Genomic DNA, 14,347 nt, shown 5'->3' with positions numbered 1-14,347 from the left:
TTTTTTTTTAAGGATAATTTTTTTTTTTTCAACGTTTTTTATTTATTTTTGGGACAGAGAGAGACAGAGCATGAACGGGGGAGGGTCAGAGAGAGAGGGAGACACAGAATCGGAAACAGGCTCCAGGCTCCGAGCCGTCAGCCCAGAGCCTGACGCAGGGCTCGAACTCACGGACCGCGAGATCGTGACCTGGCTGAAGTCGGACGCTTAACCGACTGCGCCACCCAGGCGCCCCTTTTTAATTTTTTTTTGAGAGAGACAGAATGTGAGTGGGGGAGGGGCAGACAGAGAGGGAGACACAGAATTCGAAGCAGGCTCCAGGTTTTGAGCTATCAGCACAGAGCCTGATGTGGGGCTTGAACTCATGAAGCACGAGACTATGACCTAAGCTGAAGTTAGATACTGAACCGACTGTGCCACCCAGGCGCCCTGGAATCTCTTTTTTAAAAGCAGTCCACCCACTGTGAGGGTTGACTGGATTGAACCATACCTAGATTAATATTTTTCTTAAATTTGACTGCTTAGGCTATCTGAGACTTAGTCTCACAATTTCAGGTAAATTGCGTTAATTTTTATGGACTCAGGAAGAATGTTTGAGCACCTACTGTAATGCCCATAACGGAGCCAAATGTCATATCTACTGTATCTCCAAGCAACTGAAATAACCACACATACAAAAACGGGACAGGCAGCAAGGTATACATCAGGGAGGGGTTGGCAAACTCTCTGTAAAGGACCAGACAGTAAAATGTTATGGTTTGTGGGCCATCCAGCCTCTGTCACAAATACTCAACTCTGCACTGTAGCCTGAAACCCACCAGAGACAATACGCACATAAATGAACATGGCTGTGTTCCACTAAAACTTTATTTACAGAAATAGGCAGTGGGCTGGATTTGCCCCCAAACAGTAGTTTGCCCTGGCATATAGCACTGATTCCCAAATGTTACTTATCATCAGAATCTCCTAAAGAATTTTTCTCATTTCTTTAAATAGCATTCTGGGCCCTATCCTCAGAGGTTCTCATTCAGCAGGCTTTGAGTGTGGTCTGAAAATCTGTATTTTCAAAGGCTCCCTAAGTAATCTGATTCACATCTGTGTCTAGAAATTATTGGTGGAATTAAAAGAATATAATATTGAGAGTCAGAAGATGCTGGATAAAGTCTTATTTCTCTAATTATCTTAGATAAGTTACTTAATCCTTCTAAGTATCAGTTTATTCATCTGAAAGACAGAGATAATGTCTATCATGCAAGATTGTACACCCACTCATTCATTCAGTAAATATTTATTAAACTCCTTCCAAGTACAAAAGCACTGTGTTAAATATAAGAGGAACATGATATACATGATTCCTAAATACACGGAGCTTGCAGTTTAGAAATATTAAGTAGAGATATTAAATAAATAATAACACAAATAAACTGGTACAATTATGATAAATGTAAGTTAATGAGGTAGTACAGGTTGCCTTGAGGATGCAGAACAGGAAAATCTAATTCGTTACTGGGATCAAGGATTACTGTGAAGATTAACATTATAATGTAATGTTTTATAAATATAATGTTTTATACTTTACAGAATTATTTCAATTCTTTATTCAACTGATGTTTGAGTATTCCTCTATGTGCCAGGCAGTATTCTCAGTGCTGGGATAAGGCAGGAGGTCCCTGCCCTCATGGAATTTACATTCTGGTGCATGATGAGGCACAATTAACACATAACCAAATAAATAAGGTAATGAGTGGTAAGCATTTGAAGGAAACAAAATAATGTGATAGAGGCTGGGAACTATCTTAGATGGCAAAGTTATGGGCAGATACTCTATGGAGGAAACACTTGAGCTGAGACTTTACAGTCATCTCATTTATATTACTGAATAATGCTTATGAAAGTATTTTATAAACTCTAATTCATACCACTTTATAGTTACACTTATTATTAGAAAATAAAATCCCTGCCCTGACGAGAGTTACACACTACATAGAAGTAGCTTTAAAAAATTAAAAGTCCCTAATAATGTAAAGCAGAAGAGATCCACAAAGTTGATTGCATGAATCCCTTTCTCTAATACTCATTCATTCAACAAATACTTACTGCACACTGCCATATACCAACCCTAGTTCTAGGCACTGGTGATCTAGAGCAAAGAATGAAATAGCAAAGTCTCTGCTGATATGGAGCTTACTTTCTAAGGGGAAAGAAAAACAATAAACAAACATAAATATATGTCGGATGGTGCAGAGGGCAACAAGAGACACCAGATAATATACAATTCCTGGCCTTTTTCAAATAAAGAAAAAATAAAGCAAAGTAAGAGGGAAAGAGTGCCGAGGGTGTGTGTGTGCTATTTCAGGCAGGACGGTCAAGAAAGGCATCTTGATGGGGTGATATAAAAGTTGAGACCTGAAGCTCCCTCCAGCCCCTGCTTGAACACTTGCAACGATGAGAAACTTCTTATTCAGTTATTATTCAATAGTACAAACAGATAGACTTTGAACTACATAGTCGGCCAAAGTCTGACATAATTGGTCCTGGACATAATATATGAGAGAGATTATATATATCATTAAATGTCAATGCTGCTAATTTGACCCAGCTACATAAGGCACCTCCATTCGTGGTGGCTACTATTCTGACAGCACTTCTCTACAAGAACTCTTTCATTCCACTTGAAGTGTGGAACCCAAATTCCTAAGAGAGATACAGACAATCACAGTCTTTAGATCAGAAATTCGACTCCAAGATTACTGTCTGAAAACTGTTCCGTTGTTTATATGTGCCATAATTTATATACGTTAACAACAGTATTTGTTAAATACTCTTGGTGGTCATGTAAGTGTTTTCTAATTTTTGATGAGTATCTTTGTGCACATATCTTTTAACGCTTTTAAGATGATCACTTTAGGGCAAATTCCTAAGAGTGGGATGAATGGACAAAGAACAGGCATACTTTATATTTTGATATAATATAATTCCCACCAACAGTGCATGAGAATATGTTTCTTACGTCCTTGCTAAAACTGCTTTAACAATCTCTATACTTTTGTTAAATCGTACAAGTGAAAAAGCAAAAGACTATTATACTTTTATATGCAATTCTTTGATGACTAATACAGTTGAAGATATTTAGGCTTATTAGTCCATTTGTATTTTATTTTTGTCATTTTTCACTGAGGTATTCTTTTGTTTTCTCAGATTCTAAGAGTTCTATGTAGATTAAGGATGTTAGTCCTTTGCCTGTCATATATGTTGTAGACATTTGTCTCAGTCTGCTAGGATTTGTCCTTAAATTCCTCTATCTTGTCTTTTGTGACTTCCTGGCTTTCATGTCATGCTTTCTTCACTTCAGTATTACAAGAGATATTAACCCATGTGTTCTTCTAGTATTTCTCAGGTTTAATTATTTTTTTACATTTAAATGATCTATTTCGAATTTATTCTGTGAGACAAATAAGGCAAAAATAAAGCTTTCCTTCTCACCTTTTATTCAATAAATGTGCTCACCACCATTTTTGAATAAATCACCTTCTCCCCGCTGATTGGAAATGTCACTGTGATCACATGTTAATTTCTTATATACATTTAGACCTATCTCTGGACTTTGCCTTCTGTTCCCCTCATCAGTCAGTCTATTCCAAGACGAGGAGCATTTTGTTTCATGTAATTTCAAAACCAATTTAACCAATTTTAATTTTTCATAAGGCATACACTCAACCATGTTTTCTTGGCACTTTCAAATGATTAATAAGTTGTGGCATATCCAGTGCTAATAAAACCCTGTTATCAGAAAATGTACAAAGCTTAAGTTTATGAGATACACAGTGGCTCATTCTCAAAATGTTGTCCATGGGCCTTTCAGATCAGTAGCTTGATATTTTTTAATGAATCATCTAAAGATAAAACACCAAGTCAAAAAAAAAAAAAAAAAAAAAAAAAAAGGATTTCTGACTCTTCTAATTTCTCAGAACAAATCCCACCATTTCCCAGCTCCTATAACATCCTGTTCATACCTTTATTTTCAGATCTTCACATCATATCATCATCATTATTTATGCAAGCTATTTACAGACAGCGGGTATCTTTCTTACTATTATTTTTAATCTTCACCGTTTACCACAGTGCCTGAAACTGAACTCAGGCTCCACAGAAGTGTAGTGAACGAAAAGTGAGGGGTGAAAAGAAGAAGGGAGTGAGCACCAGTGCTTCTCTTTTCTGCACCAATACAATCACACCGGTGGTCTTCAAATTTAGTTCTGGGAGTTATACGTTGAGATAGAACAAACCAAAGTCTAAATGGTGGCCTAAGTGGCAAGGGGACACAAAACCATGTCACCTGAGGAGTGGCTGAAGGAACACTGACACTCAGCTTGAAGAAGAAAGCCAAGTCTTAGAGCCAATTTGCCATCCATCCACCAATCCAACAAGTATTTATCGTGTGTATCAAAGCATTGTGCCAGGTGCCGGAGAAACAACCGTGATCAAATACTGTTCTTGCCTTCATGGAGCTTTAGTAAGGCCAGAGGCTAGACAGCCAACTACATAAAGTGTGGTAAGTGCTATGCTTGGCTACGGAGGCTGCTATAGGAGGGCTTGCGGAAGGATTCCCAGGGGAAGTAACCTCTACACTTCTAAGTTAAGGTGTAAAAGGATAAGCAGGAAGTCAGTCAAGAAGAGAGAAAATTCTTTGTTTTTAGAATCTTTTGTTTCAGACTGAAAGAAAAACATGTATAAAGGTCCAGAAGTAAGAAAAACCACTTCTAAAAATGGAATATTTTGGTATGGCTACTGGGTAGAGTTAAACACAAACAAAAGGTAGTTTAGAAAGGAGGTTTCAGGTAAAAGCAGTGTGCAGGTATCAGAGAGCCTCCTCAACCACATTAATGAGAAAAAGAAGCACTAAAGGCTCTGGGGCAGGAGTCATTCTGTGTGTAGTGTGGAGGATGGACTGGAGGAGTGCAGGGCTGGAGGCAGGAAGACTAGTTAGGAAGCTGTTCTAATAATCTATATGAGATCATAGTGCTTCAACTAGGACGGTTAAGAGTGGCAGTGAGCAGGCAGTCCCTATAGCTGCTTTCTAATAACTGGAAGCTGGTCAGTGAAAAACTGGCTAAATTATTCCATATTGCCCTAAAAGTTCAAAGTATGACTGACAGAATTGACAAAGAAACAGATTTTGGCCCAATAAATAAGACTGTCTGACTATGGAGTGAGTTCCTGAGGTGGCTGTTAAGTCCCCAGCAACGTTGAAAAGTTCAAGACAAGGCATTTTATAAGACATTCAAAACGTCGAATTTTGAAATGCTGGGCCAAGTTAGATTATTTTAAAGCCTATTCCAAACTCAGATTCTAAAAATCTACTGAATCTCATTTCTTTAAAAAAAATTTTTTTTTTGTTTATTCATTTACAGAGAGAGACACAGAGAGCAAGCAGGGGAGGGGCAGAGAGAGAGGGAGACAGAATCCGAAGCAGACTCCAGGCTTTGAACTGTCAGCACAGATCCCAACACGGGGCTCGAACCCAGGCACCGTGAGATCATGACCTGAGCTGAAGTTGGAAGTTGGACACTTAACCAACTGAGCCACCCAGGCACCCCCTGAATTTCATTTCAATTTGATATTTGGGGCTGCTCTCTATGCTTGATGGGCAAAATGAAATATGCAGGATTAACTCATCAGAGGCTGTGCCTGGCTATGCTGGTGCTCTGTTATCATAGCCTTTACTCCTCACGCAGGAAAAATATACTTCCAAAATTTAACATCACTTCTTGTACATACTTTGTGTTAAACTGAGTATCCACTTTTCCCAATTCCTTATCAACAAAACGGGACTGTTCACAACATACCTTGTTACTGAACTATATGTAATTGTTATCATTCATATTAGCAACAAAACCAAAACCAGCAACAGCTCTCACAGAGTATCTTCTGTTCAATATCTCCCAAATTCTTCATAACCTGAAAAGTAGGTTTTATTCCCATTTTAAAGATGAGGAAATACACTCGAAAGATTAAGTAATTTTCCCAAATTCACTAAATTTGTGAGCAGGCAACAGAAATTTGAACCAAGGCCTGTCTGATTCATACGTCCATGATTTTTCTATCATACACTAGTGCCTTAGAAAGCTTGAGGTAAGCTTTAAGCCATTAAAAAGCGACTATCATTTATTGTTTATTAAGTGCTAGGCCCTTTACCTCCATCATTTCAATTCCTTCACTTCTTCAGCTCACATCCAGAGAACACTCCACTCCAAAGAATGTCCCAAGATTTGACTTCAAATAATGTCTGAGGACGGTCCCGCAACAGAATGAAAGTAACAATCCTCAAAAGTTGAAAAGTATTTGAGAGGTTTTAAGATGTCTTCACATCCATTAGCTCTTGTAATCTTCTTAACAACCTTGTGAAGTAGGCAGAATGGGATAATTATCCCCATTTTCCAAGCCAGAAAACTGAGGATCAGCATCACAAAGTTTCTGAGCCCGGCTGGCTTTCAAAGAACCCAGGAGCTCTGACTCCTAGTCTAGCATTCTACTCTTCTACGTTACCTTCTTTGTCAGTGGGCAGTAAAAGTAATGTTTTGGGAAGAAAAGGCAAGAGGGAGCAAAAAGACAGTGATGATAACAGAGGTGAACACATGAAGTCACAGAACATAATATATAAAAACATTTGAACAAAAACTGATAAAGCCATTAGGATATCAATATTTGTGTAACATATAGAAAGATTTTAAAGAACTAAGAAGTTAAGACTGACGTTTATGTAGAAACCCTGAAGGCTGATTAAGAAATATTAACATTAGCATTATTTCTCAAATCCTAGTCCTGAGGTACATACACTCTGTAGGGATGAAAACCGAATGCAGTTAGCAGTCTGACTCTTGTTATTTGAATCGTTAATATTTCAGATTGCATTTAAAGATTTTACAAAATCTTTAGGTTTAATTTCAGTTTGCTACATCTCATGAATAATTTCTTTTGGGGAAATTCCACCAAATTCTGACTGATGGAGAGTGGGGGTTTGTTTTTGTTCTGGATTCACTGAATTAAGAGTAGCTTCCAGTTTGGATCAGCCCCTGTTCCTCCTTGTACTCTGTGTAATCAACCCCCGCCCCCCCCCCCCCCCCCCCCCCCCCCCCCCGTTGGCTTGGTCTGCACCTCCTGATAAGGATGGCTGGGCCGGACAGCTGACAGGACTGGCTATACGGGCTGCTGAGGCAGACGAGCACAGGACACACGGGGCCATGGGACAGACAACACGGCATTCTGTTCCTAGTCACACTCTAATCTCTGGTTTGGTTATTACCTATATTTAACAGAAATACAAGAAAGAAATCTTACCTAGTTCCAGGATGTCAGTAGCTTCTATTAAAGAAAAAAATGTTACAGCGTAAGTCATCAGGACAAACATACCAAAATGAAAGAAAGGTGAAGTTCTGGGGTAAAACGAAGGCTTGAGAGTTTGTGCAACCCAACCCTCTCCTTTTAAAAGGTACTGAGTGTGTTACTAGTAGTTGTGGGATATACCACCTAATTCTGCCTCACTCCTAAGCCTAAACTCTTAAACACTGGAGATGCGGACAGGCCAACGGGCTTGAAGCTGTGAGGTTACTTCAAGATTATCTGTACTCAGAGTGAAAGTCTCCTGACTTCCAGTTCAAAACAAAACATACCGCTTCTAACAGATACCTCTACAAACTAAAGTATTTGCTTGTGCGTCCATCAGTGAGTTCTTTATACCTCAGACCTCTCAGAACAAAGGTTTTATGAGAAGAGATGTCAAATTAAATTTTTCCATGCCAAACAGAGGGGTTTTTTTCTTACCTTGATATTGGGATGCAGACTCGGAAAGGTGACCATACTTGTGTTTCCTAACATCATTCCAGTCTATCACTGCAGGAGGAGAGAAAACAGTCATATGAAAAGAAAATGCAAGATTCAATACTTCTCTAATTTAACAGCAGGCATCAATAGTTTTTGATAAAGCAATCCACTTCTGAGATTGTATTCTAAGGAAACAACCCAAGCTACAGAAAAACGGTTTTATCTAAAAAGCTTTAGTATTGTTTATAATAACAAAAAGGGAGGGAGGATACATAAATGCTCAGAACAGAAGACTGATTAAGATACTACAATACATTTATCAGTTGACAATGGATTTTGCAGCTTTAAATTTTTACAAAGGCTACACAACAAAATAGGAAACTGTTTAAGGTTATGATGTCTGGTAAAATATCAGAGCAAAAATTATATTCATGGAATAATCGAAATTACGTAAAAAACTGAAAACAAAGAACACCCTTGCTCTGGCCTGAATTGTGTGTCCCCCCTGCCCATTCTAATGTGACTGTATTTGGAGATAGGGTCTATAAAGAAGTAACTACATTAAAATGAGGTCATTAGGGTGAGCCCTAATCCAACGAGACTGGTGTCCTTATTATAAGAGGAAATTTGGACACATACGGGGACAGAGGAAAGAGTATGTGAAGACAGAGATGGGCATCTAAAAGCCAAGGAGAGAGGCCTCAGATCTTGATCTCTGACTTCCAGCCTCCAGAATCATGAGAAAATAAGTTTCTTTTTTCTAAAGTTTATTTATTTATTTTCAGAGAGAGAGAGAGAGAGAGAGAGAGCGAGAGAGCAAGTGGGGGAGGGGCAGAGAGCAAGGGAGAGACAGAATCCCAAGCAGGCTCCGCACCATCAGCACAGAGCCCGGTGCAGGGCTTGAGCTCATGAACCATGAGATCATGCCCTGAGCTGAGATCGGAGTTGGACACTTAACCAACTGAGCCACCCAGGTGCCCCGAGAAAATAAATTTCTGTTTAAATCACCAGGTCTGTATGTAATCCTGGCAGCCCTAGCAAACTAATACAACCCTAAAAAGTTATCACTAGAAAAAAGAAAAAAAAAATAAGACGCAAACACAGCAAATATAAACATCTGGTTATCTTTAGGTAGCGTCCTATTCCCCCTACCCCGATTTTCTAATCTCATGTATTTTCAATTTTTTTCATAAAGATAAGTTACTTACATAATGGAAATAACATTTTCCTTGTTTGAAAATTTAGATTAAATCTGACTCTACCACTTTCTCACCATCAATTACCCATCATGTTTTTACTTCTCTTCTTACCCAGCTCAGATTCCAGGGTCTCTCATTTAACTCACTCGCTGGCAAACACTCTTAACTCCCTCCTACCTCTTTTTTGCCAAATTTGCCTAATAAAGCCTCAGTCTTAACTCTGGTTAAAGCCACTTATCCACCTATGCCATGCCTACCCCAACAGCTCACAAGTGCTGAAGAAAACCAAATGCAAGCTTACTGGTCTCACTTTAAACTCATGACCACAATTTTCAAACGCTATTTAACATGGTCTAGAAATCATACTGCGTTTCCCTACTGTGTTTGCTTTTCCACCTTCCAAAAATTTTTTTCATTTATTTTTCTTTCTCCTCATACTCCAAATATCCTCTGCCTCTCCCTCACTCTTAGGTATGATGTCAATTTAGGGTTCATTGAGAAAACAGAAATAAGGGACAGGAACCTTCTATATGCCACTCAGGAAGGTACAGACTCCATCATGTTTAGTGGTACATCTCCCATCCACAGTATAGTAGCAGGTGCTCAGTTAGTGTTTGGTGAATGAATGAATCTACTCATTCATCATTCTTTCTGACTGCTCTTCTATTGCTGTGGATGAAGTGTCTGTTTTCATCAAAAGGCAACTCTCCAGTTTTGCTCCACATCCCATTTCCTCTCATCCTCTCAAGGACTTTGCAAGTATTTCCTTTCTAATAGGCCATTTGCATCCGCATCCTTACTGCCCCATAATCTCCTATCAAACATCAACACACAAAACAAATACCCCCTCTCCAACCCTCTCTTAATCCCATGTATATCCCTCTTGCCTTCTATTTCTCAGGAAAATGTATTTTAAGAGTTATCTATAGCCATTGCCTCCTCACTTCTTCACAATTATCTCCTCATTCAAACAGCGTTCTTCTGTCTACTATTCCACTGAGATCACCGCCAAATTCATATTTCTAGCATTGGCCTCCTCTTGGAATTCCACACTTACATATAATCTCTACATAGTTATCAAATCAGACATTTGAAACTTAACGTGGCTGAAACAGAATGCCACCTCTTGTCAACCTGTTCCTCTTTTTTTTTTTTTTTTTTTTTTTTTTAAGTTTTGATTTAAATTCCAGTTAGTTGACACATAGTGTAATATTAGTTTCAGGTGTACAATACAGTGATTCAACAGTTCCATCCATCACCCAGTGCTCATCGCACAACTGCACTCCTTAATCCCAATGGCTATTTAGTTCATCCCCCCACCTCCCCTCTGGTAACCATCAGTCTGTTGTCTGTAGTTCAGAGTCTGTTTCTTGGTTTGCCTCTCTCTCTTTTTGTCCCCCCTTTGCTCATTTGTCTTGTTTCTTAAATTCCACATATGAATGAAATCATATGTGATGGAGACGCCATTTACTGGTTTGGGGAAGGCAATCTGTCCTCTTCTTGTCTTTCCCAAACCAGTAAATGGCATCTCCATCACCGAGCTGTTCAAGCCAAAAATCCCTGAAGTTATCCTTGATGCTTCTATTCCCTTTGCACTCATATCCACTCAGCAAGTTCTGCTGGACCACGTCCCCAACTCATCCACCACTCATCCCACTGCTCACGCTCTACTTCCAGTCACTGTCCTTCTTAACCTGGGCCATTAGGATAGCCTGCTGACTGGAAGCCCTGCTTCCCCTCTTGCCCTACTCCAACTTACTCACCATACAGAGGTCAGAGTGAGCATTTGAAAACACAAAAAAGATCATGTCATTCATCTGCTTAAGGATAAATGGCTTCCCACTGAATTAAGGATGCCTTGCACAGATATGCAGGATTCAGCTGCTGCCATGTCTCTGATCTTATCCCATATGATACCCCCCTCCAACTTTTTTAAAGTAAACTTATTTATTTGGAGGGAGGGAGGGCAGGAGAGAGAGAGCAAGAGAGCACATTAGCAGGGGAGGGGCAAAGAGAGAGGGAAGCAGAGAATCCCAGGCAGGCTCCATGCTCAGCGCAGAGCCCTACCTGAGGCTCCATCCTATGAACCATGAGATCATGACCTGAGCCGAAATCAAGAGTTGGACCCTTAACTGACTGAGCCACCCAGGCACCCCATGACTTTTCTCTTTTCCATTACACTCCAGTCACACTGGCCAGTGTCCCACCCCAAGTGTTTGCCTTCTCTCCTGGTTGGACGTCCCCTGTCTTTCTAGTACCTGCCATGTTTGTTCTCTAAATCATGAATAAAGATTATAAACCTGATTAGGCTAAAAAACTGCTGACAAGAGACAAAAGATTTAGGGTATCATAATTGAATTTGTGTTTGAAATTGTTCACAATTATTTTTAAATTATTTTTTATAATTAGAAATAATATATTCTCAAAAATTAAATATACAGTACATATTCCATTTATGTACAAGTTTTCAATATCGTATCACTTAAGTAAAGATGAGCTACCAGCATACACAAAATGGATTCAGGAAGCTACAATAAATTGAAACCAGGCTGTAAGATCACTAATAAAACTAACAAAACAATTCAAAATCAACCAATACAAGTTAGGGGGAAAATACTCTAATACAGAGAAAAAAACAAAAGCCAGACCCAATGATGAAGTAAAATGAACAAAATAATTAACAAATTTAGCTGGGCAGAAAGGCATCGAAATAAGGTTCCACAATAATGGAAAAGGAACTTCTGAGAAGAAATATTTGAAACTCCTGGCACAAACAAGCGGAACTGGGAAAGCAGTGCCCCAAAAAGAAAAGGAGACAGCAACCACATTCATTACAAATTGCTTAAATTTTATTTTAAGCATCACCATAAATTACCCAGTGGATAAGGTCACCATCCCTATATCAATTCTTTTTTTTTTTTTTTTTTTTTGAGACAAAGACAGAGCATGAGTGGGGGAAGGGCGGAGAGAGAGGGAGACACAGAATCCGAAGCAGGCTCCAGGCTCCCAGCTGTCAGCACAGAGCCCAACGCGGGGCTCGAACTCTTGAACCACGAGATCATGACTTGAGCCGAACACAGATAAATGCTCAACCGACTGAGCCACCCAAGCGCCCTACATCCCTGTATCAATTCTTAAATGAACAGAATGTAGCCTGATAGAATTCCACATGTAAAAACAGAAACTGGTTACCTGTAATTTTTCAAAGTATTCTCAGATTAATGGCCATGTTTCAAAATATATTATGATATGTAGCTACTATGTTTAAATAGACGGTTTTATTTTATTCTCTCTCCTCAGGCTGTACATTTCTTCTCCCATAGTCCTTCTCCCAGTTAGTAATAAATCAGAAACCTGGAGTCCTCTTTAACTGTCTGCTCTCTCTTATCCTCCAAATCTAACCAGTTATCAAAATCTGTCCATTCTACCTCCAAAATGACTGTCTCCTCTGCTCCTATTCTGTGTTTAAGATTTCATTCTCTCTCACCTTGACCAACAGAAGCAGCTACTTCATTCCTGTGTGTGACCTCACTCCTTTCCAATCCACACTTTAGCATTCAGTTTCTAAAATACTTATATTTATGTATCTTAATTCTAAGATTAGACAAAACATCTCACTATCTTTTAAGTCTTCAAAGGTCAAAACCTAAACTGTCTCCATAATAAACATGCCATATGTGTCTGGACTTTCCCTCCCTTCTCTATTTGGGAGATTCCTATTTATTCACCATGGTCCAGGATTAATGTTACTTTCTAATATCTTTCTGGCAGCATCCCTAAGCACAGCACTATTTCCACCTCCTACTTCTATGCCTGTTCCAGGTGTTAGAGGTAAATACTGCTAACCCAGTCATTATTCCTGGGGCTTAACACACAGCAAACACTAAAAAAAAGAAAAAAAAGAAAAGAGAAGAGAAGAGAAGAGAAGAGAAGAGAAAAGAAATGAAAAGAAAAGAAAAGAAAAGAAAAGAAAAGAAAAGAAAAGAAAAGAAAAGAAAAGAAAAGAAAAAAGAAAAAGTTTGCTCAACCGACTGAGCCACCCAGGCGGCCCCACGAATATTTAAATGCAAGCTTTCATCAAAACAATTTTGACACATATACAGAATCCACTATAGTTAGATTATCTATCAATTATTCATGTTTAATAAGAAATAATTAAAAACAGATCTTCTAATAGTGTAGATAAAAGTCATTTATATATTGATTTTGGAGTTTTCTTCCACTACAGATGTATTCTTTGAATACCTAGGCTAATATTAAAAATGTACTTGTTACCATTTACCGAGTACACTTTCTGTTTCAATGTTGCAAGATGAGAAAAGTTCCGGAGATGGATGGTGGAAATGGTTGTACAACAATGTGAATGTATTCAATGCCACTAAACTGTATACTTAAAAATGGTTAAAATGGTAAATTTTAAGTTATATATCTTTTATCACAATTTTTAAAATTCAATTAATTAAAAACATGAACTTGCATTTTGGGATGTCAGAAGGCTCAGAAGTTGCCATACTGATTTCATTTCAGATTCAGCTAACACCTATCATTACCATATACCAAGCCCAGAGCCAGGCGGTTTTATTATATATCATCTTGGGTATTACCAATATGTATCTATAGGTGAAGAGTAAGAATCTGGGACTCAGAAAGTTTAACAGTGCCATGGAGTAGAAGGGCTGGTTAGGCAACAGCAATGAAAAATATGCAGTAATAATAGTTCACAAATGAAAAACCAAACTGCATTAATGTCCTGAATCCTATTTATATAGATGTATTTATTCAGTAAACATTTATAATCTGCTGTTTGTCAGGTACTACTCTGGGCACTGAAGATACGTCATTGGACAAAACAGAGAAAAACTCCTGCTTCTCATGAAGTTTACATTCTATTCCAAAGGTTTCACAAAATGTGATCTTTTGACAGGAGGCATTTGAAATAGCATTCATTGCAGGGGAGCAGATGTCAGAATGAGACATCTTCTTGGCAATGAGAACTATCCTGCAGAGGATGGGTTATTCATTTCCTGAATAAGCAGAAAGCCTGGATGACCACCTATCACCAAAGATGCTGAAACTTTTCCAAGCTGAGAAGGAATTTATGGGTTGGAAAAGGGATTAATTACATAAACTTCTAAGATCTTATTCAACCCTGGAGTTCTATTTCAATAAGCAACAAACACTATTATGGGGGCTGAGACAGAAACGTGTCCATAACTTGTGTGCACACATAACGTGTGTGTGCGTGTGTGTGTGTGTGCGTGCGCACGTATATATCCTGACTATGAACTATTTACCAGTATAAATTATGTCTCATTCTTCTTTATATC

At 38.6% G+C, this 14,347-nt stretch overlaps 1 protein-coding gene across 19 annotated transcripts in view; it reads right to left on the bottom strand.

Moving 5' to 3' along the window:
• The window catches only part of SCMH1 (Scm polycomb group protein homolog 1), a 186,038-nt gene that overhangs the window by 121,373 nt on the left and 50,318 nt on the right, over positions 1-14,347 (bottom strand). For 15 of the 19 annotated variants that reach the window (XM_058717848.1, XM_058717851.1, XM_058717839.1 and 12 more), the window contains 2 exons: positions 7,822-7,890; positions 7,339-7,362 (listed from right to left, as the gene is read on the bottom strand). In XM_058717848.1, coding sequence (XP_058573831.1) covers positions 7,339-7,362; positions 7,822-7,890 — 93 coding nt within the window. Of the gene's footprint in view, positions 1-7,338; positions 7,363-7,821; positions 7,891-14,347 lie in introns of those variants that run through there. The other 4 variants (XM_058717852.1, XM_058717833.1, XM_058717838.1 and 1 more) reach the window with 1 other exon arrangement.

This window comes from Neofelis nebulosa, chromosome 2, assembly GCF_028018385.1.
Source record: "Neofelis nebulosa isolate mNeoNeb1 chromosome 2, mNeoNeb1.pri, whole genome shotgun sequence".
Taxonomy (NCBI): domain Eukaryota; kingdom Metazoa; phylum Chordata; class Mammalia; order Carnivora; family Felidae; genus Neofelis; species Neofelis nebulosa.
The sequence above is the reverse complement of the archived record's forward strand: the minus strand, read 5'-3'. Positions and strand labels throughout refer to the sequence as shown.